The sequence below is a fragment of the Danio rerio genome, chromosome 3 (assembly GCF_049306965.1).
Source record: "Danio rerio strain Tuebingen ecotype United States chromosome 3, GRCz12tu, whole genome shotgun sequence".
Lineage (NCBI taxonomy): Eukaryota > Metazoa > Chordata > Actinopteri > Cypriniformes > Danionidae > Danio > Danio rerio.
In genome coordinates this window covers 24,151,127-24,172,494 of record NC_133178.1, presented here as the reverse complement: position 1 = coordinate 24,172,494, position 21,368 = coordinate 24,151,127, and the positions used below count along the sequence as shown (strand labels likewise).

The 21,368-nt window shown below is 37.4% G+C and overlaps 1 protein-coding gene and 1 non-coding gene across 51 annotated transcripts in view; one reads left to right on the top strand and one right to left on the bottom strand.

Moving 5' to 3' along the window:
- Positions 1-5,480: 5,480 nt before the first annotated feature.
- On the bottom strand, positions 5,481-5,562 carry trnas-aga (transfer RNA serine (anticodon AGA)). The gene has a single exon. It is a non-coding gene; the product is annotated as a tRNA-Ser (tRNA).
- Positions 5,563-7,414: 1,852 nt separating this feature from the next.
- bptf (bromodomain PHD finger transcription factor) overlaps positions 7,415-21,368 on the top strand; it is a 41,998-nt gene continuing 28,044 nt past the window's right edge. For 14 of the 50 annotated variants that reach the window (XM_073944480.1, XM_073944459.1, XM_073944468.1 and 11 more), the window contains exons 1-9: positions 7,415-8,124; positions 10,968-11,793; positions 13,864-14,084; positions 16,346-16,555; positions 18,828-19,010; positions 19,441-19,626; positions 20,114-20,262; positions 20,475-20,806; positions 20,897-21,028. In XM_073944480.1, coding sequence (XP_073800581.1) covers positions 7,644-8,124; positions 10,968-11,793; positions 13,864-14,084; positions 16,346-16,555; positions 18,828-19,010; positions 19,441-19,626; positions 20,114-20,262; positions 20,475-20,806; positions 20,897-21,028 — 2,720 coding nt within the window. In that variant the 5' untranslated portion in view covers positions 7,415-7,643. The remainder of the gene's footprint in view (positions 8,125-10,967; positions 11,794-13,863; positions 14,085-16,345; positions 16,556-18,827; positions 19,011-19,440; positions 19,627-20,113; positions 20,263-20,474; positions 20,807-20,896; positions 21,029-21,368) is intronic. The other 36 variants (XM_073944462.1, XM_073944469.1, XM_073944472.1 and 33 more) reach the window with 3 other exon arrangements.

The window sequence follows — 21,368 nt, the reverse complement described above, 5'->3', positions numbered from 1 at the left end:
TGAGTATTGATTCAGCTTCTGAGATGTGCTGCTTTGTTGGCCATTTGTGAGGGCTGAAAGTGACCAAATTGAATGAAGCCACACTTCAGCTGAATATCAAACATATCTTATGAGGTCGTACTGACCTTATGTGACAAATCGCAAACTTTACTTTTTATTATATTGATTTTTTTTTTTTTTTATTAAACATTAAAAAGGGGGTGACAAGATGGCTCAGTGTTTAGCACTGTTCTCAAGAAGGTTGCTGGTTCGAGTCCTGGCTTGGTCAGTTGGCATTTCTGTATGGAAATTCTGCATTTCTGTATGGTTTCCTCAGGGTGCTCCAGTTTCCCTCACAGTCCAAAGACAGTCGATGAATCGGGTGAGCTAAATTGGCCGTAGTGTATGAGAGTGTATGTGTGTGTGTGTGTGAATGAGTGTGTATGGGTGTTTTCCAGTACTTGGTTGCAGCTGAAAAGGCATCTGCTGTGTAAAACATATGCTGGATTCATTGGCAGTTCATTTCGCTGTGGCGACAACTGATGATTAAAACGACTAAGCTGAAGAAAAATTAAATGAAATGAATAAGCATTAGACCGCTACGTAAAAACTTGCTAGATAAGTTGGCGGTTCATTCCGCTGTGGTGACCCCGGATTAATAAAGGGACTAAGCCGACAAGAAAATTAATGAATGAATAAATAAGCATTAGAGAAATACATGTACAGTAATATCCTTTTAAATCAAGCACATGCTGCATGACATGGGGTTTCAAGCTAAAAGTTTTAGTTTTCTTGCAATAAATCTGTACTAAATTGTAAAGTAGGTCAAAATGACCTACAGAACCACAGAAAAACCATACTAATTTAAAGGGATAGCTCAACCAAAATTGAAAATAATATATATTTACTGACACTCTAAGATCTAAGATTTTTTTAGCATAATATTAAACAACATTTTAAACTGAAACTGGTCCTTAGTGATTCATGAAATGTAAGTACATGGCAATTTGAGAGCGAAAACAAAACAAATAAATGATTAGCATTGGCTCCTGATACACTGAGATCTTATGAAGCAAAACAAACAGGCAAGAAACTAAACATCATTTACAGATTTATTACTTTTATAATTCATCTTTATTCTATAGCGCTTTTACAATGCATATAAAGGAGAATAAAAACAATAACAATATTGAATGTACTCATGGCCACCTGGAGTACAAGCAGGTAAGTAAGTAATATGCATTTGTAGTGCATTTATTGTGTATAGCCATACATCCAAAGCACTTCATAATTATGAGGGGGGTCTCTCTACACCAGCACCATAATAATAATAATAATAATAATAATAATAATAATAATAATAATAATAATAATAATAATAATAATAATAATAATAATAATATTAATAATAATTCCTTACATTTATATAGCACTTTTCTGGGCACTCAAAGCGCTTTACACAATCGGGGGAATCTCCTCATACACCACCAGTGTGCAGCATCCACCTGGATGATGCGATGGCAGCCATTTTTGCACCAGACGCACACCACATACTAGCTGATTGGTCGAGAGGAGACACCAATATGCAGCATCTACTTGGATGATGCAATGGCAGCCATAGGACAATGGTGCTAGTGCGCTTACCACACACCAGCTCTTGGTGGAGTGGAGAGACAGTGATGGAGCCAATTCTGTGAACGACTGGGAGGCCATGATTGTAAGGGACAATGGAGGAAATTTGGTCAGGACACCAGGGTTCCACCCCTACTCTTTATGAGAAGTGCCATGGGATTTTAATTTGAGAGTCAGGACCTCATTTTAACGTCTCATCTGAAAGATGGTGCTCATTGACAGTATAGTGTCCCCTTCAATATACTGGAGCATTAGGACTCCACACATTGGCATCACTGCTGACCTCACTAACACCACTTTAAACAGCAACCTAGTTTTCCCATGTGGTCTCCCATCCAGGTACTGACCAGGCTCAGCCCTCTTTAGATTCAGTGAGTAACCAGTCTTAGGCTGCAGAGTGATAAGGCTGTGACCAAAAGGTAAGTAAGTAGACACTTTTTTTTAATTATTTTTTTGTGCTGTGTGATCTTAAAACATCTCAGTCAGAGCTTGTCCATTACATAAGGGTTGTCAAATTGAACAGACAGAAGGCACTCAGTGTTGTTCCTCATGATTGTATCAATTCACACACACACACACACACACACACATGTTGGGGTCACAGCAGGTGATTGGTCATGCTATCTTGGAAGGTTTCCGAACTGTGTGATGTCATGAGGAGACAAAGAAAACCCTGTTGGCTTTTAACTTATGTGCCGCGCCTGATGCAAATGTGTTCCAAAATGCAAACGCCGATCTCTGGAACACTGGACTTTCCGTATTAAACGCATTTATCTTTCATGGCACCTTGCCATTCCATTTGTTTTGCCATATTAAACTCTTTCCATCCAATATAGTAAATTGATAAGAAAAAAGCAGTTTAAATGTCAGTTTAAATTATGCAAAGTCAGTTTCAGTATTTTTCCATTGAGCTAATAATCTAATGAATGACATGACCGAGAATGATTAGCCTACCTCAAAATAAAAAATTCTGCCTTTATTTAGTTTATCACCCTTATGTTGTTTCAAACCTGTATGACATTTTTCATTATCCATGGCAAGTAAGATGGCTCTATTTAACATCTTTGTTTTTCTTTTGACCCTAATATGAAGAAAACACAGAATTTTACAATGATTATTGAATCCAGCGGTGGCTGTCAAAACACAGACTGAGCAGAAATGATGATTCCATTCAGTTCAAGGGGGTCCGAACTTGGTCCAGGAGGGCCAGTGTCCCGCAGATTTTAGCTTCAACTTGCCTCAACACACCTGCAAGGATGTAGAAATAGGCTTTCTAGAAACATCCTTGCAAGTGTGTTGAGGCAAGTTAAAGCTAAAATCTGCAGGAGAGAGCTTGACTAGCTAGCCCAGGTGTGTCTGATTGGGGTTGGAACTAAACTTTGCAGGACACAAGCCCACCTGGACCAAGTTTGGACACCCCTGCTTTAATGTATAAATTTAATAATTAATTAGTAATGTATGTGTGTAAATGTGAGTGTGTATGAATGTTTCCCAGGACTGGGTTGCAGCTAAAAGGGCAACCGCTGTGCTGCTGGATAGGTTGGTGGTTCATTCTGCTGTGGCGACCCCTGATGAATGATGAATGTATATACATATACAGCGGAAAAATAAAATATGGCAGTGTCAGTTTTTGTCCAATATTGTGCAGCCCAGATATGTTTTGTCACTGTGTTTTAGATATGTGATGATGATTGCGCAGTTCTGGCAACATGTTGGATTGTGTAGTTGGGTTTCTTGTGTTAGTAAAAGCATTTTATCTTGCCTGTCTGTGGTGATGCAATGCCCTCCTAGACTGTTTTTTTTTTTTTTAATATTTATAGTTACTATTGCCGTGGTGTCTTTATGGTTGTATTAAGCGGTAGAATAATTCATGTGGGATGCTACCAAAAGCCTAGCTGTGAAATGAACTGATGGAATCCCAAAATAAGAATTTGATCCAGGGTTTTTAAACGTAGGTTACACAAAGGCTCCATCTGCTGGCAACTAAAAGTATTTTCTCATTTAGTAGTAGCTATCAATGTAAAAATGCAGGGTTCCACACAATTCATTTATGTTGTCTCAACACAAATCAATTAAGTTAACATAACACTTTTAAGAAATTCATGTGGATTGAACATAAAAAGTTAAGTTGTCCCATTGAAATCTCAAGAATTGTGTTGTTTCAGCTCATTTTAATTAAGTAGTTTGAACAAGCAAAAAAAATTTATTTTGAGTGTATAAATGTAAAAAGCACAAATTAATTTCAGTTATTGAAATTTGGGAATTTGAGTCGTGTTTAATTGTCATAGAAATACAATATTGTTTAAATGTCCTAGCCTGTATACAGGATGTCGATAGGGTCTTAAAAAGGCTTAAAACACAGGTGTCAAACTCAGTTCCAAAAGGGCCGCAGATCTGCACAGTTTAGTTCCAACCCTAATTAAACACACCTGATCAAACTAAATGAGTCCTTCAGGCTTGTTTGAAACCTACAGGTAAGTGTGTTGGAGCAGGGTTGGAACTAAACTGTGCAGGGCTTTGGCCCTCCAGGAATTGAGTTTGACACTCCTGGCTTAAAATGTCAAATCTCCAAGCCTTAAAAGTCTTAAAATCACTTAAATGTTGTGTTGTAGGTCTTAAATCAGGTAGATCTTAATTTTCCTAACAGTATATTAAATGTCCAAATAAACATATTCAATCGCGGACACACACACCCAATCACCCATATTCCATCTCAAAACTATTTTCTTTTTATATTTAAATTTTTTATTGCAAAGAGATACAATTCACAACAGCTGTTAGACATTTTACAGCACATTCTCCTAATTTATCAGTGAAAGAAAACTAAAGCAACATATCCCTTTACATCATCTTAATTAATGACCAATAATAGAAAAACTATTTACAAAAGTAACCCATGGGTTTAGCGCTGTGTAAGCCTATTTCTTTCCATAATGAGTCAAAGGGTCTTAATAAGTCTTAGATATGACGAAGAAACCGGCAGAAACCCTGTAGGCCTATATATTATTTACATATGCAATACATAATTAAGAACAATAGGCGGACAATTTATTATTTGAAATATAATCTATGATTAAATTTTTTAAACATTTTTCTTTTAATGCCCTCGATACAACTTATATATAATAAAACAACTGGTATAAGTTTCAGTAACATGCAATACACCTAAATCAAACCCAAATCTAACCCAAGCCTAGAGTATTAAATTATGGATAAATATAAAATCATAAATTAAAAAAATATATTAAAACATGTTTTTAATCAAATCTGGGTTAAATAAGTAATGTTGATTACATTTTTATTTGTTTGTTTAAATTATATAAGATTCAAATTAGATGTTTTTTTTAATCAATATAATTATTATTTTGACATCAACAATTTACAGATTCATTTCAGTATACATGTAAACATTCTTTTCTTACCACTCTCACATGACAGAACACATCGAGATGATCTGTAAAATAAGGGATAATCAATGGCTTTTCGTGCGTTGAAGGATTTTAATGCACGACGTAGAGGCGAAGGATTCATCGGTTTCCTGCGCAGCATATGCTAGTTGTAATGGTAATTATAAACGTTTGGTTTGGGAGAAGCGCATTTATTTCGAACTGTGATCAAAAAATGACTGGAACTACCTGTGCGTTTCAACCAAAATAATGCACAACCTCCAGCCAATCAGAATCAAGAATTTCAACAGTCCATGCAATAAGAGGAAATAACGTTAAACAAGTAAACAATAATGACAAATAAAAGATTAAAGCAACGAAGAGTCAAACTTAATTAGATGTTTCTTAATGAGATTTTTATAGACATTTTGTGGTTATACAGAAATGTAACTAATTTATCAGAAGTGTGAAAAAAAAGACTTCCGTAGTCGGCAGGATTCGAACCTGCGCGGGGAGACCCCAATGGATTTCTAGTCCATCGCCTTAACCACTCGGCCACGACTACTTGCTGTATATGCTTCGTTGGCAGCAGTTTTGAATAAAAACACATCGTGTATGAAATGACATGACATGCTTTTTTTGTAATATCGGCTTTATGCCACCACGTTCTAAAAGAACACAGTAAACGCGTATTTCTTATTACGTCATAACAGATTCGAATTGTAGAATCAGGGCATCAAAACAGAATGTGTTCGACTTCACATGCTACTAATAACACTACAGATCATTGGAATGACCTACTTCTACAAACAAAAGTGTACTACACAAATAAACTACACAAATGTCATGTTTCATGTATTATCGTTACACCGTCGATCTCATTCCCAACCTCGCCACCAGAGGTCCCTGTTACTCCAGTATTGATTGTTGTGTAGGCATTATGTTATTGGCACGTTGTAAATGTCTTGATCAGGTCTTGATCTATTCTATTTAATAATTCTCCTCCCAAACATTGAGTTTTGGAGTATGATGAGTGGGTCTATTTGAGGTCTTCATTGTTTTAGTTTGTCATCTTTTATTTTGGATGTAAATATGCATCAAAGCTTCATCTATGAATTAAGACACATTCTTAACCACTCTGGACCAAACCTAAAGCTTAGGAAAGCAAAATGAATTGAAATGGAAAACATAACAGCTAACTAGATTTTAATTAATCAAATAAATATGACATCAGTTATTAAAATGTGTGAGCAAGACATTGAAAGGTATGTGAGGTTATGATCCTATCTCAGTGTTTTTGTGATGGGGATTAATCAAGAACAGCGTAAAAATTGTTTTAAACACACACACACACTCACACACTTTTTATATAATTTAAAATACTTTCTGAAATTATTTGGAAAATGAATATTCGTTGCACAAATTCAAGTCTACAAAACTTGTGTTTGCAGCCAACAGGCAGAAAGCCATTCTGTTCCCATATAATCTTACACACACTAACAATGATATATATATATATATATATATATATATATATATATATATATATATATATATATATATATATATATATATATATATATATATATATATATATATATATATACTTTGAAACTGCTGAGAAAAACCATACATACTCATATTGAATAGCTTAAAATGTTATCTGTGCATTTATATCAGTTTCAAATATTTAGAAAGCTTTATTCCTTGTTATATAATCAGTCTAATAAATGGATTTAAATGTGTATCTAGAAAAAAATACTTTTTAATAATAATAAAATATTTATCAATTTAACTTAATGGCTGTATCACATTAAATGTATGAAATATTCAATAACGTATTTATAGCCTATATGTTTGACCAACAGATTACATTATATGAGAGGCACATGCCATCAGACATGTTTGATTCTTTGAAGTAAAATGTTCAGTTTTCTGAGCATGTCAAATCCAGATATGACAGATCACACAATTATTGATGATGATTTTGTAAATCTATTTTTTTTATAATTATATATAAATAAATATCTTTTAAACTAATAAACATTACATTGTGGGTATTTTCATCTTGCCAAAATGGAAAAACGAAGTGCAACACCTATTCAAACTTATTTTTGTTCACACTGTAACTCTGGCGAGTATGTTTCAGTCAGCCCTCCATCTCAATGAACCGGCTGAAGGTAACACGTAGAAGAAAATGGAGAACAGATGACAAGAGGCACTGCTCAGAAACAACACTAAAACCAGCAGATGCACGCAAAGAAAGACATTTTCTCGTGCTTAGGCGCCTAATAGCAGCACCACGCGCTCTGGACGCGTGTTGACAAACGCAAAACGCAGCAAACATCGTGGTGAAAGTAGCGAGCGTTGAGTCGGAGCGCCGGTCACGTGACGCCAGCACGGGCCTGCTGTCTGTTGTCAGCGGACGGAGAGGGAGGAAAGAACATGGCGGCTGCGAGCGACCTGAAGCGGGGCGCCGGGCGATCGTTTTGAGCTTTCTCTCGTTAACCGAGACCGGGGCTCCGCGGGACTAGTGCATTCGCACCTGCGAGGGATCAACTTTGCGGTGGTGCCCGAAATTCCGGGTTTGCTGCGTGTAAACTGCAGGCAATACGCGAAACTGAAGAGAATAGATTTTTATCCATAATGAGGGGGAGACGAGGCAGGCCGCCCAAAGCCCAGCTGGTGCAGGAGCCCTCAACGGGGCCGGTGCGCGGGCTGAGACCCCGCCGAAGCTTGAAACCGAAGGTGAAAGGGGGCTCGGATGAGGATTATGTCACTCCGAAACGAGGGACCCATCACCATTCAACACGAGGCCGGAGAAAAGCGCGATCCACGGCATCGAGAGGCAGAGGAAGAGGCAGGGGGACGGCCAGAGGCAGGGGGCGGCGGAGCACCGCGAGCGGGGTGGTTTACGACGACCACGAGAGCGATGAGGACGACGAAGATGCGGTCAGTTTGAGATCGGAGGAGGACGAATACATCGAGGAGCCTCTGACGGACGAAGAGGAGGAAGAAGAAGAGGAGGAGGCCATCAACGACGAGTCCGACTACCTGGAGGAACTGGACGAATTGGATGAAGACGATGCGAGTTACTGCACGGAGAGCAGCCACGGCAGCAACACAGGTACGGACGCTTCGTCGGACCCACGAATTGCTGATAAGTGCGCTGCGATGAGTGCGAAATTAAACTTGAACGCTCGCTCTTTTGTTGACCAAAACACTCAAAATGGATCCTGGTGCTTTTCTATGCTGGCAGAGGCCGCTGGTTTAGCACTTAGCTTTAGCGCGGCAGTGCTTTATTGTGGTTAAATTAAGATTGCATGACGTTATCGCGATGAAAAAGGTTTAGAATTAAACATTGGACCTAATTTGACATTGCACAATAGTGAAACAGATTTTAAAGTCATTAACAAAAAGTTAGCTTCACTCGTCAATTATGTATTTGCTAACATTAGCCTGTTAGCGTATTAAATTAAGGCATCCTTTTTGCATTTTTATTGAATGATTTTAAATAATTCTTTCTAATCATATGACTGTTTTTGTGTTGTGACAGTAATTGGATCTGTTTTTAAGTCCACTCACGAGAACTGCAAAAGTTTGTTAGCCCGTCATCTGGCTAATTGATTTCGCGCTGATAAGATAATTTATTATTAAAATTAATCGCGTGTTTCTTAAACCTTCTTCTAACTGGGGCAAAATGTGTCATTTGGGTGTTTGCTTACTATCCGGCCTGATTTGCATGAGTGTATGGTTGTCTGAGTGCTGTTTGCACCACGTAGCCAGGGCTGAAGTGCAGCTAATGACAGGACAGCATGCGGCCGATTGTTTTGAAATCCAGCGCCAGTGCCGTTGCACCTGACGCGGGGAGGAAGTTTAATTTCGACCCGCTACTGTGTCATGCTCGAGCATGACGTCATAGTGACACTTATGATGTAGTCTTTGTTGTTGTTAAAGTTCTTCACCCGACCTGTAAGATGGAAACAGTCCTGCAATCAGTTTTTGAATGATGGATGTGTTAAACATCAATTTCCAGCAACTGTTTTCAATATCCGTGTGCTGTGAAATGGAATTTATTTCAGGGATGGAAAAGCTGATTTTTACACTCACTTGATATTTTGAAAATCATTCTGATTTGCTTTTAAACAAACATTTTTGGTTGTTAACAGTGTAAAAAGCATTATTCTGCTTCATGTTTTGGGAACAGTGATTGATATTTTTGTGGATATTTTGGTTAATTTAAAGTTCAAAGCAATTATTTGAAATGGAAGGCTTTTGTAATAATTGAAGTTTAATAATGTCACCCAATCATAGTTTTACATTGTGTCCAATTAAAATATATTTTTTTATATTTTTCTTTCCACAATTTAAAATTTATTTGCTTTAGTTTTTTCATAGATGTAAAAATGCTGATATCACATTGTTAGATACAAGATGCATCAGATTCTGTTAGATATCTGTACTTGCAAATGTAATAGCAATACATTACATTAAAATGTATTACAAATGACACAATTCAAGAATGCAGAACTGACAATCCTGGACAGACACAGGAGCATTATTAAAAAGCATTAAATGCCATTACAACCTGGGAATATTTTTTAAAGATAAAGTTTATCCAAAACTAAAATTTTTCATTGTTTACAGTTGCCAACTTATTTACCACAGAAGATATCATGAAGAATGTTGTAAACTGGTAGCCATTGACTTCAGTTGTATTTCTTTTCCTTAGTGTGGAGTTTTTTTTTTTTTTACATTCTTCAAAATATCCCTCTTTGTGTCCATCAGAAAAAGTATATAATGAGTATAGATATGAATGAGAAGCTTCTGACTGAATTAAAAATATTTATTTTAGCTTCAGTTGTTTTCATCTGAAAGAAAACAGACACCTAGGATGACTTGAGATTGAGTAAATGGTGGTACAGTTTTTATTTTTGAATGAACTACTGCTTTAAACGTTAACTTGTTGCCTTTTCAACACATGGGTTGTTGATAAGATTTTGCCTTTTCACTGTCACACATGACAAAAATTAATAGAATAAGTATTGTCATAAAAATGCAGTATTTAAAATGCAGAAAAATGGGTAAATGTTTCTTTAATTGACCACTTGTTATAAAAACCACTGTGTTGTTAAATTTTTTGAAACATCTCTGAGCCAAATCTCAAAACTGTCATGCCACTAAAACTTGGTTGGTTCTCTTTTAGTGTGACACTGACAATTTATTTAAATTGTCCAACTAGTGGATAAGTCACACTTATGCTTTTTGTATATATTTTTTTACTTTTTCTCCCTCATTTTACTGTCATGCCTTATAATGTTTTTAACAGTTCAGTAAAAGCACAGTGTCCGCAGGGTCTTAAAAAGGCTTAAAATTCACTGAAATGTGGTGTTGTAGGTCTTAATTTTTCTTTTTCCTTGTAAAGCTACCCAATCGGTACAACAACAATTCATCTGAATTTTACCAATATGGTTTAATTATCTTTCTTACATCCTTAAAATAACACTTCTTAAAAGTTCTCCATGTATTTATGCATAAAAGTATGTTGTTCAAAAATTTGTAGTTTGTTATTGTTTTTAAATCTTGTTTTTTTAAAGGAAGTTATTATAATAAAAAATAGCTTGTTTCAACACTGTTTAAAATATGTTGCTAAGAAATAACTGCATTTTTATTTTAATGGGGCAAGTTTGGAAAAGATCTGCTGGCCATTACAAAAATCCTTAGCATTTTGCCCTCTTAAAATGTAAAGTTTCATTCATAATGGTCTTTAAAATGTCCTAAAGATTTACATTTGACTTGGTAAAACCTGCAGAAACCCTGAAAAGAAACAGTAAAAGTGTTGAAAAAGTTGGTGACTCCTTATATGGTCTCAAACATCAGACTTCAAAATACATATGTATATGAAAACGCACACACATATATATAGTCCCACTGTGCAATCCAATCTGATTCTAATTCCCTCTGTTTTAGTAGGTCGTAAAAGGCCAAGACCAAGGAGGCCACCTTCTCCTATCCTGGAGCAGAAGGAGATTCCTCTGCTTGAGCTGCCCAACTCTTCCGAGGACCTCCTTCTCCCTAATGAGCAGCTACTCAATGCATTGGCTATTTACGAGGTCCTTCGCAGTTTCTGCACCGTCCTACGTCTCTCTCCATTCCGTTTCGAGGACTTCTGTGCTGCTCTGGTCGGACAGGAGCAGTGCACGCTTATGGCGGAGACGCACATCTGTCTCCTGAAGGCCATCTTGCGAGAAGAAGACACCTCCAACACCACTTTTGGACCTGCTGACCTCAAGGACAGCGTCAACTCCACGCTGTACTTCATTGATGGCATGACCTGGCCTGAAGTGGTGCGTTCATACTGCGAAAGCGACCCTGAGTATCACCATGTGCTCCCGGACCTAGAGGGCGAAGACTATCCGTTCAGCCCTTTGGAGAGCAAAATCAAGGTCTTGCAGTTCCTGGTGGACCAATTTCTCACCACCAACTTGGCCCGTGAGGAGCTGATGTCTGAGGGCGTCATTCAGTACGACGATCATTGTCGGGTTTGTCACAGACTCGGAGACCTGCTGTGCTGCGAGACCTGCTCCGCTGTGTATCATCTGGAGTGTGTGAAGCCGCCGCTGGAGGAGGTGCCTGAGGACGAATGGCAATGTGAGATTTGTGTGGCACATAAAGTGCCCGGCGTCACAGACTGTCTGACAGAGTTCCAGAAGAGCCGACCGTACATCAGGCAGGAGCCCATCGGTTTTGACAGACATCAAAGGAAATACTGGTTCCTCAACAGAAGGGTTGTTGTGTGAGTATCCGCAGATGTTTTTGATACAGTTGGAAATGCTGAAGCCAATTTCTTTCACAAATGATCACTTTCAAGCAATTTCAGTGTAGTCCATCATCATGCAACAGAACATTTTCAGTTTTCATTTTCACAACTGCTTATCTGTTTATTAATACAGATGTGTACAAACATTTATTTTAGATCTATTTCACATTTTAGATCTATTTCACATTTCAGTCATTAGAATTGATTTTTTCTACTTTTAATTTGACAAATTGCATTTTTAAGTGATGCACTAGTATTTTTTTGTTTGAACTAAAACTGAAGTCCAAATGAAAAATTTAGTTAAGTCAAAAACCAATTGCATTGCTAATTTAATTAAAGTAATTAACTTATAATACTGTTATTCAGGTGTTTTACACAATATTTGTGATTTTATTTTTGTTTTATTATTATTTTAGGCTGTCAACTATTAAGTGGTTTTATTATATGCATGTGTAAAGAGTATGAAAAATTAACATAAACATTTAGGGCTTGTGCGATTAATCGATTCGCAATCACAATTTGAAACGTTTCTATTAGCTAATAACAAGAGGCATTTCATATATATGAATATATATGTATTATATAATTTTCCCCACCCAGAGCAAATGCGTGAATGTCATCTGTGTATGACAGCCTTACTAGCCAATTGAGTGAGCACATTTTCATTTTGCCCAATCAGATTTGTGCAGTTGAACTATGCGGAACGCCCACCGTAAAACAAACAGGAAAATGCTTACTGCGTCTGCTGCTTCAGAAACATTAATAGATGAATTCATATCAAAGAAAAACAGCACATCGGTAATATGGGAATTAATCGATTTCAAAGTTACAGACACCGAACAAAAACAAGTCATTTGTAGGTGCTGTCGCAGAATTGTTGCCACAGCACGAGGAAATACCAGCAACTAAAAAAGCACCAAAGATGGCTATATGAGGAGTGTCCTACTATAAAGTCTACTAAAAGTATTGCTAGTGACACTTAATATAGTCGCAAGCAACAGCAAATTACAATTTCAGAGTTGTTTGCAGCTGTTACACCATATGAAAAAAACATCACAAAAGCACAAGGAGTTAACTGACACTATAACCTCCGACTGTTTGCTCTTGAGAAAAATGAGTGTTTAATTTCTGAATATTTATAAACAAATTTGAATAAAAGTTGGAGTAAGTTAATATCTTTTAAGTTCCTTTTTAACTAACACTCACTGCATTTTAGCAGTAAGAAGCCACGATACAGAATATTGAGCTGAAGCTTGAATACAAAATTAAATCACAAAATAAAATCGAAATGGCAATATCTGTCAAAATAAATAAATGAATCGCAATTAGATATTTTCCCCAAATCTCACAGCACTAATTACATTGATGTAATTGCTCATTTAAACTTTCTATGCTGTTCCAGTGATCAACTTGATCACAGTTGATTTTCACACTTGTCACAACACCTAAAACAAATTTATTGATCTAATTGTCAAAATAATTGTGAAAAGGTTTTTTTTCTTTTGCTTGCTGTTCAGTTTCTCATAAATGAGTAGTCATAGTAATATTCATTCACTCATTTTCCCTCGGCTTAGTCTGTATTTCAGAGTTTTACATATGTTTTACACAGCAGATGCTCTTTCAGCTGCAGCTCTGTACAGGGAAACACCCATGCACACTCATTCACGCACACACTCATACACTAGGGCCCTTTAGTTTATTCAGTTTACTTATAGTGCATGTGTTTGGACTGTGGGGAAAACCGGAGCACACGGAGGAAACTCAGGAGAACACAGAGAACATGCAAACTCCGCACACAAATGCCAGCTGGCCCAGCCGGGACTCGGACCAGCAACCTTCTTTTTGTGAGGCGATAGTGCTAACCACTGAGCCACCGTGCTGCCCTTGGTCAATAATTAGTAATAGTAATATTAGTAATATTATTTGTGTTGTATGCCTAAAACAGATGATAACTTGGTTAAAAAAGGTCATTTCAGTTGTTTTTATTTCATTTGTCACAACTTTGGTAGTCTAAAAGTGAAACCTGTGCACAATTCGATGTTTCAGAGAGGAGGACGGAGAGGATGACAGCAAGCAGATCTGGTACTACAGCACTAAAGTCCAGCTGGGAGAGCTACTGGAGCTCCTGGATAAAGGATTCTGGGAGAATGACCTGTGCTCTGTGCTAGAGGAGATGAGAGAGGAGATCCACGCTCACATGGACATCACAGAGGAGCTCACTAACAAGGCCCGCGGGAACAACAAGGCATATCTCACTGTTGCCAACGGTAAGAAGATATACTAATCAAAAATCATTTACACAAGCGGAGTGAGACTAATATAGACTTTTGATTCAAATTAATAGTCTTTGTGAGTGGGGTTTTGGGGAGCACAGACTTTTGTAAGCTGATGCTTGATCATTTCTGATGGCTGACTAACTGAAGCATTTATTTATGGCCACGCAGGTTCTCTAAATCAACAGATTTTTTGGAAATTAGATAATTTTAGCAACCAACTTTTTTTTATTTATTTAAGTATTACACTACACTGCTGACTCTGAAATCTTGTTTGCTCTGCCTTCAGGTTGCTTGTATTAAAATGACAGCAATTGCTTTTCTTAAGTATGTGGGCAGTTTTTGAAGTGCTATATGCAATGACAGCTTAGAGTTCTAAAGCCCATTATTATTATTACTCTCATCAAATCCACTCAAAGGAAAACTGTTAATTTAATTAAATTGTGGAAGACTTTTCAAGTATTTAATCTGAACTTTTTCAATAAATGTGAAAGCAGTTTTTGCATATTAAAAGTTCAGATGCAAAAGACTATAAGTGCTTTCTGAAGTTTTTTCTGAAATTAGCATTTTTCTCATGCACCTATGTCCCGATTCAGTCATTTCAGTTTTATGGCAAATATTCATTCATTTTCTGTTCGGCTTAGTCCCTTTATTAATCTGGGTTCGCCACAGTCGAATGAACCGCCAACTTATCCAGCTTATGTTTTACTCAGCGGATGCCCTTCCAGCTGCAACCCATCACTGGGAAACACCCATGCACACTCATTCACTCACATGCACTATGGACAATTTAGCTTACCGAATTAACCTGTAGCGTATGTCTTTTCACTTGTGGGGACACCGGAGCACCTGGAGGAAAGCCACACCAAGACCAAAATTCTAGATGTCACTTAGAGGTTTTTGCATCTGAACTCTTTATATGTCATATTTTTAACTGAAAACTTCTTATGTTTTTAATGTGTTTTAATATTTGCTTTTTTTCAGGTACATATGTTTTGAGGGCATAAAAAACCATTAATATTTTTCCTCAGGCTAAACAGCAAGACCATTTTTGTGAAAACTGTCATATTGCTTACGCACAATTTAGTTTTGTATGCATTAAATTTTGTCATTTTATAATTTTATGAGGAAAATCAAAGCTATTTTAAAGCACTTGAATTGATAATGTAATATAAATTTCATGCTAGAGTGTGTATCTAGATTTTCATATTTCTGGTTATTGAATTGAAAACTGTTGACATAGTCGCTTTGCAAATAAGAAGTTCCATTTCACAATGTATTGCAATTGGTGGGAGTGTAATTAAGTAGTGCCAAAAATAATGTTAATCACCTCATTCACTTATTAAAGTTGCAAGTGTTTATATGCCGAAATATTAGGAGAAGTCCACTTAAAAATGAAAATTTACACACCATGTCACTTGTGGTTTCAAAGAAGATATTTTAATGAACGATGGACAACAATGGCCAATTGACTTCTGTTGCAGAAAAAAAACTAAACTAAAACTAAAAACAGAGCAATTGGAAGTATCTTGACATAGCCATCACTTTATTGAGGGAGTAAAAAAAGTAATTTAGTTGTGATTAGAATGACTGTAAGTTGTTTTTCCGCTCCGCTATTTTTAGCCGTGCAAAAGCAGCTTCACCTGCTCTAGAGTGATTTCAGCTTGTGAATGTATTCTTAAGATGCAGATGTTTTATATATGCCTTCTGCTTCCTGCGTTCAAACTGTGGTATAATGAATGCTTCCTCTGTAAGTTGCAAGTAGTTATTTAAAAACTTTAAAACCACCATAACATGTTTACAAATTATTAGAATTACAAAAGCTTAAAGTCAAATTCAATGTTAATAAGAAACAAGAACGCCATTCTGTTGTTTCAGCAATGGGTCCCACTTTATATTAGCTGGCCTTAACTGCTATGCACTTGAATCAAAAATAAACACAATGTACTTACTGTGTTCATAATTTTATTGCAGAACACTTCTGATGCTCTTGAGGTGGGTTAGGGCTAAGGTCAGGGACAGGTTTTACGGAGGCATAAGTTGTAATAAATGGTCAACAGATAATAATAGTAATACATACAGGTATTTAATTAATCATAAGTACACTGTAAATATTTATTTACACAAAAAGTACATTGTAATAAATTATTAATTTTGGTGTAGTAACATATTAGTTAAGGCCACATATTATAAATTGAGAGCCAGTATTGTTTCAAAGTGGACAACAACTAATCCTTTTTGTGTGTTTCCTCCAGATGTGATCCTGGACCGTCTGAAGACCAAGCAGGAAGCTGAGCTTGAGGAGGTGAAGCGGCGGGCAGCGGAGGAGGCTGAGAGGGCCAAGCTAGAGCCGAAAACTCTATCTGATGAACCAGCTTCAGGCGATCAGATGAGCTCGAACGATTCATGTCCACAACAAGACTCTAGTAATGGGAATGCACGAAATGAGCAAACGTCTTCAGACGGTGAGAGATGTGTTTGCTCGTTTTGTAGCTGCTTATGTGATTGTGTGTTTAAATTTCAGAGGAAGATCATCATTCTAACACAAAGTACATTATTTAGTCATTTGTGGTCTGTTTAAAGCGCCACGAACCCTCCACCCCCCTTCAGCAGGGTGTTTTCACACCTCTAGTTTGAAAAACGTCAGGAAAGTGGGTGAGTCCAGCTCTGTTTGGGTGGGAGTGTTGAAAGAGGGAAGGGTTTGCAAGAAAAAGAGGAGTTTCATTACGTGCACAACAGCTGGTTTTTACACCAGCAACACAAAAGCAGACACACGGGGAGATAGACAGTGATTCGATGAGCAGATCTGAGAGCTGTGTGGAAGTGGAAGATTTGCACTCCATAATATTGTAGGGATTTCACTGTAAACTTAGCAACTAAATCATTTTAACTAAGGTATGTCTTTAAAAACTGAGAGTGTACTGCTGATGGTAGTAACTTTGCCATCTGAAAAAACAAACAAAGAACACTGATCACACACGTACCAAATCCGTAGAGGCAGGACAATAAACACCAACTGGAACCTCATCTTATTTTAAAAGAAGACGAGTGGCAAATCCAGGTTTCACCATTTCCAGATGCGAAAAGCTCTCAGGTAAAAATGTTACTTACAAGCATATTTTTGTTGCGTGTTAGCAGACCACTGTAATCCACAAAGGTGGGTCCACACAGGAACTTTGCTCTCATCACGAGGTAATGAAAACTAAATTTTCGTTGTGGCACATGTATAAACACAACACTGGCCAACCATGTCTCCCAACAATACTACTCTTATTAGTTTGAATTACGGTTGGCAACACGTGGCGTCTCTCTGAACATGTAACAGGTGAAAACAGTAGGGATGTAACAGTATCAGAATTTCACGGTACGGTAATACCTCGGTATGAATGTCACGGTACGGTATTTATTGAATCATTTACAGGAAAAACAAAACTTATGAAAATACTCCAAAAAAGCGCCAAAAGTGTCAATGACATACAAATTAGCCTATCTGTAAGCTTTGAAACAGGAACTTCAATTTTAATAACTAAAAATTATTAAACCATGTAAAAAAATAAAGTTTCAATTTATTATTGTTGAAAACTCATCACATTCAACATTTAATCACTCACTCACTCACTTAGATAGAGATGGGTTTTACGGAAAATTATCATATAACTATAATGTGGTAAAAACTGGGATCTCTGGGATCCCCTGCAACAGAAAAAAACCCTCTCATTTGGGACTGAGGTTTCTGGGACAGAGATATGACTTGGCCCAGGTTGACAGCAGTGGGTGACGTTGTGCATTGTCTTTCCCCCACTTTAGAGGACAAGCCATGAGTGAGATACAGGTCTCTTTGCGGTACAAGTCAATGTCTGCATCAATCTGAACAGTGTGCTGTTTTTCTGCAGTCCCCATCACTGTTATTAGTCGTATTCCCCAACTTGCAGGCACGTGCACACATAGGGCTCAACCTGTGCAGTGCACATGCCCTTTTTAGTCTTGGATAGAAAGTGCCCTTCCAAAATGATCAAAAGTGCCCCCGCGAGGCGACACACCCTCCGTCCCGCCCTTCAGTAGGCGCGCGACAACACCGATCTTGAGTATGCGCGCTCAAACCCCAACCCCGAGTTTTATCGAGTCATGCGACTACAGTAATATCGGAAAAAATTGCTTTTGCGGTATGACGGTATTTACAATACCGTTACATCCCTAAAAAACAGTCTTCGAAGCTAAATCATGCATATTTTTGAAGTTCACAATAGAGCACCCTGATTGGTTCGAACCAAGTCTTTCTAATGAATTTATGATGTGCTGAAAACTCAAGGACGTCACTTTGTACCGGCTGGTACAGACAGCCAATCTCTACGCTGGAACTACACGATGATCTCATTGCTTGACGTTGAACCGGAAGATTGGATTTGCTCTAAACAATTCAAAAACAATCAGTATTCACTTTTTAGAGAAATAAATGTGTCCTAATAGTGTTTTTAGCAACGTGACACATTTAGATGACTGTCAACATGTCAGAAAATGTGTTTTGCTTTTTCCTGATCCTTTAAGAACGATTGAGCATCTATGTAAAGATAATATTTGGATGGTGTTTTCATAATTTTGCAATATTTTGGAATACTTGTAGTGTGGTTATCTTGGCTCTTCTCAAACGCTGCTACAGTCCTCATCATTTGCATTTGAAAGTATCACCAAATAATCTTGAAAACTAAACACAGTTTCTTGTGTCCGTTCAAATTTTAGCTTCAGTCTCTGCTGTTCCAGTTGGTGAGGTGCTCAGTTCCAGTGTTCCTGAGATTGCGGCATCATCCAGCTCCACCGTACAGACAAAACCGGACTCGCAGAGTCCGATAGGAAATGCTGTGACATCGTCTTCCAGCGGTGAGGAGAAAGGGGAAGGGACTGATGGGGTGGAAGAGTTGACAGGTACAGCGAGTGCTTTCCAAAATTTCACATTCTTTTTACATTAAGACAGGCCTCCTTTGTGAACTGCTGTTCATACCCACACTAACAGTAGATCTTCCGTTTTATTGTGCTGCATCAAAGGCCCTGCTGGCACAAGAGACCATGTACTGTTCCCAGTAACCCTTGTTCAGTATTCCTGCTTACAGAACAGCACTGGATGTCTGCCATTTTCTTTGGTAGAACATACTAACAGAGAATGTTTTAAGATTTACCATGTTTTATAACAGTATTTGGGTACTCACTGCAGCATTAATGTTTTGTGACAACTGAAATGGGATGCTACTGTACTTCATTTTTTTTTTTTTCAATTCAAATGTCCTATATGTATTATGTGTTCTGTTGTTAATATGGGCATGATGTCACACATCACTATTGTAATGTGTCTCCTCAGGTAAGAGCTCAGAGGGTGCCTGTCATGGGGAAGGGGATTCTGTACTGGAGGCTGAGCTAGCTCAGACAGCAGATGAGAACAGCTGCAGCAGTCATTTCTCCATCTCTGAATGCCTACGGGGTCCAGATGAGCCTGATCTGGTGGATCGATCCTCTCAATCCTCTCTCAACAGCCAAGATGACACAGGTGTCTACACACACAGAAATAAAGATCTTTTTTTTTAGTTTTACAATGTTTGTGTGTACTCGACAATTCAAATGTTTTATTTACCCTTATTCTACAAAGAAATCCTTTCCTTTCTCTTTCTTTGACGGTAGAATTAATAATAGGCTTTATGTGCTGTATAGAATATCTCACCCGCTTGACTGGTTTAGCTTGTTGCAGAAGTAAAAAAAATAAAAATATCAGTGCAACAATTATACTTTAATAAATCATAAACATGATCATCGAGATTTTATTTAAAGTGGCAGTAGAATTGTTTTTGGAAAGAGATACAAATAAACCCACAGGATGTTGAATTAGAAATATTAATTTGCTGTCATTTTTTATCTACTGTATCAAAGCTATAGAAGCTGAGTTAATGTATGAATTGGTTTCAATAGAAAAAAAATTCCTGACCAATGTAAAATGTACATATGTACATAACATGTTGAAATTAATGTTTTTATTTTAGGTGATGGCAAAGCTAATGGAGACAGCACAAAGACAGCATCTTCACGCATGATTACACGACTCCGGAATCCTGATAGCAAGCTAAGCCAACGCAAGGTCATGCAGGACAAAGATGGCAGCTCTCAGGATGGTAGCAGAGCACTTAAAGAGGTGAGACCACTGTCTTTTTTTAAATAATGTTCTGTTTGTTTAGTTATATTTGCTCATTCATGAACTTGTATTGCTATTGTGCAAATTAACCAAATGATACCAGAGGTCTTTAGCCAAAAAAAGTTAATGTTGAGTTTCTTTAAAAAAATATGAAATTACTGCTAAAAGTATATATCTACATGTTTTTGTAAATCATTTGTATGTTCTTTTAGACTCCTCCGCTGTCGTCCTTTGGCACCTTTAAGAGAGATTCAAGCAAGAGCAGTGGCTTTTTCAAATTGGGCCAGGAGGGCAAGTTTCGTGTCTACCACAACCAGTACAGCACTAACACACTTGCACTGAATAAGCATCAGCATCGAGAAGACCACGACAAACGCAGACATCTCTCCCACAAGCTCTGCATGACCCCAGCTGGTGAATTCAAGTGGAACGGATCACTGTATGGCTCAAAAGCTCTGACTGTATCCACTCTGAGATTAACCATCATCCAGCTGGAAAACAATATTCCTGCTCCATTCTTGCATCCCAACTGGGCATCACACAGGTCTTGATGAGTACCCATGGATGTTTTTTTATTCTGAATGTAGCAATTTGACTAAGTAATAATTCTGTGATCTTTTTTTTATTGTTGTAGGTCAAACTGGATAAAAGCTGTCCAAATGTGCAGCAAGGCAAGAGAGTTTGCTTTAGCTTTGGCCATTCTGGAGTGTGCAATCAAACCGGTGGTAATGCTACCTGTATGGAAGGATTCTTTAGGGCACACAAGGTGAGTTTACATTAGTGAAAATACTACAAGCACAACTCAAAGTTTGATGCAATTTTGATGGGAAATAGTAATTTTATTCTTCAAATGTATTAGATATACAGTAAGAAAATATTGGAGATTAAGCAAACAATCAAAATGGAGTGTAGATGCATGGAATATGGTGACTACCTTTGAGAGCAAAGTCATTGAAACTTATACAATCATTTACCTGTTAGACATGGATAATATTGGAAAACATAGTATTTTTCAGCACAGGATTAAATATGATGTTGTAGCTGTTTTGAAATTCCTCCTGTAGTTGCACCCAATTGCGAATATTTATAAAAGTATAAAAAATTGA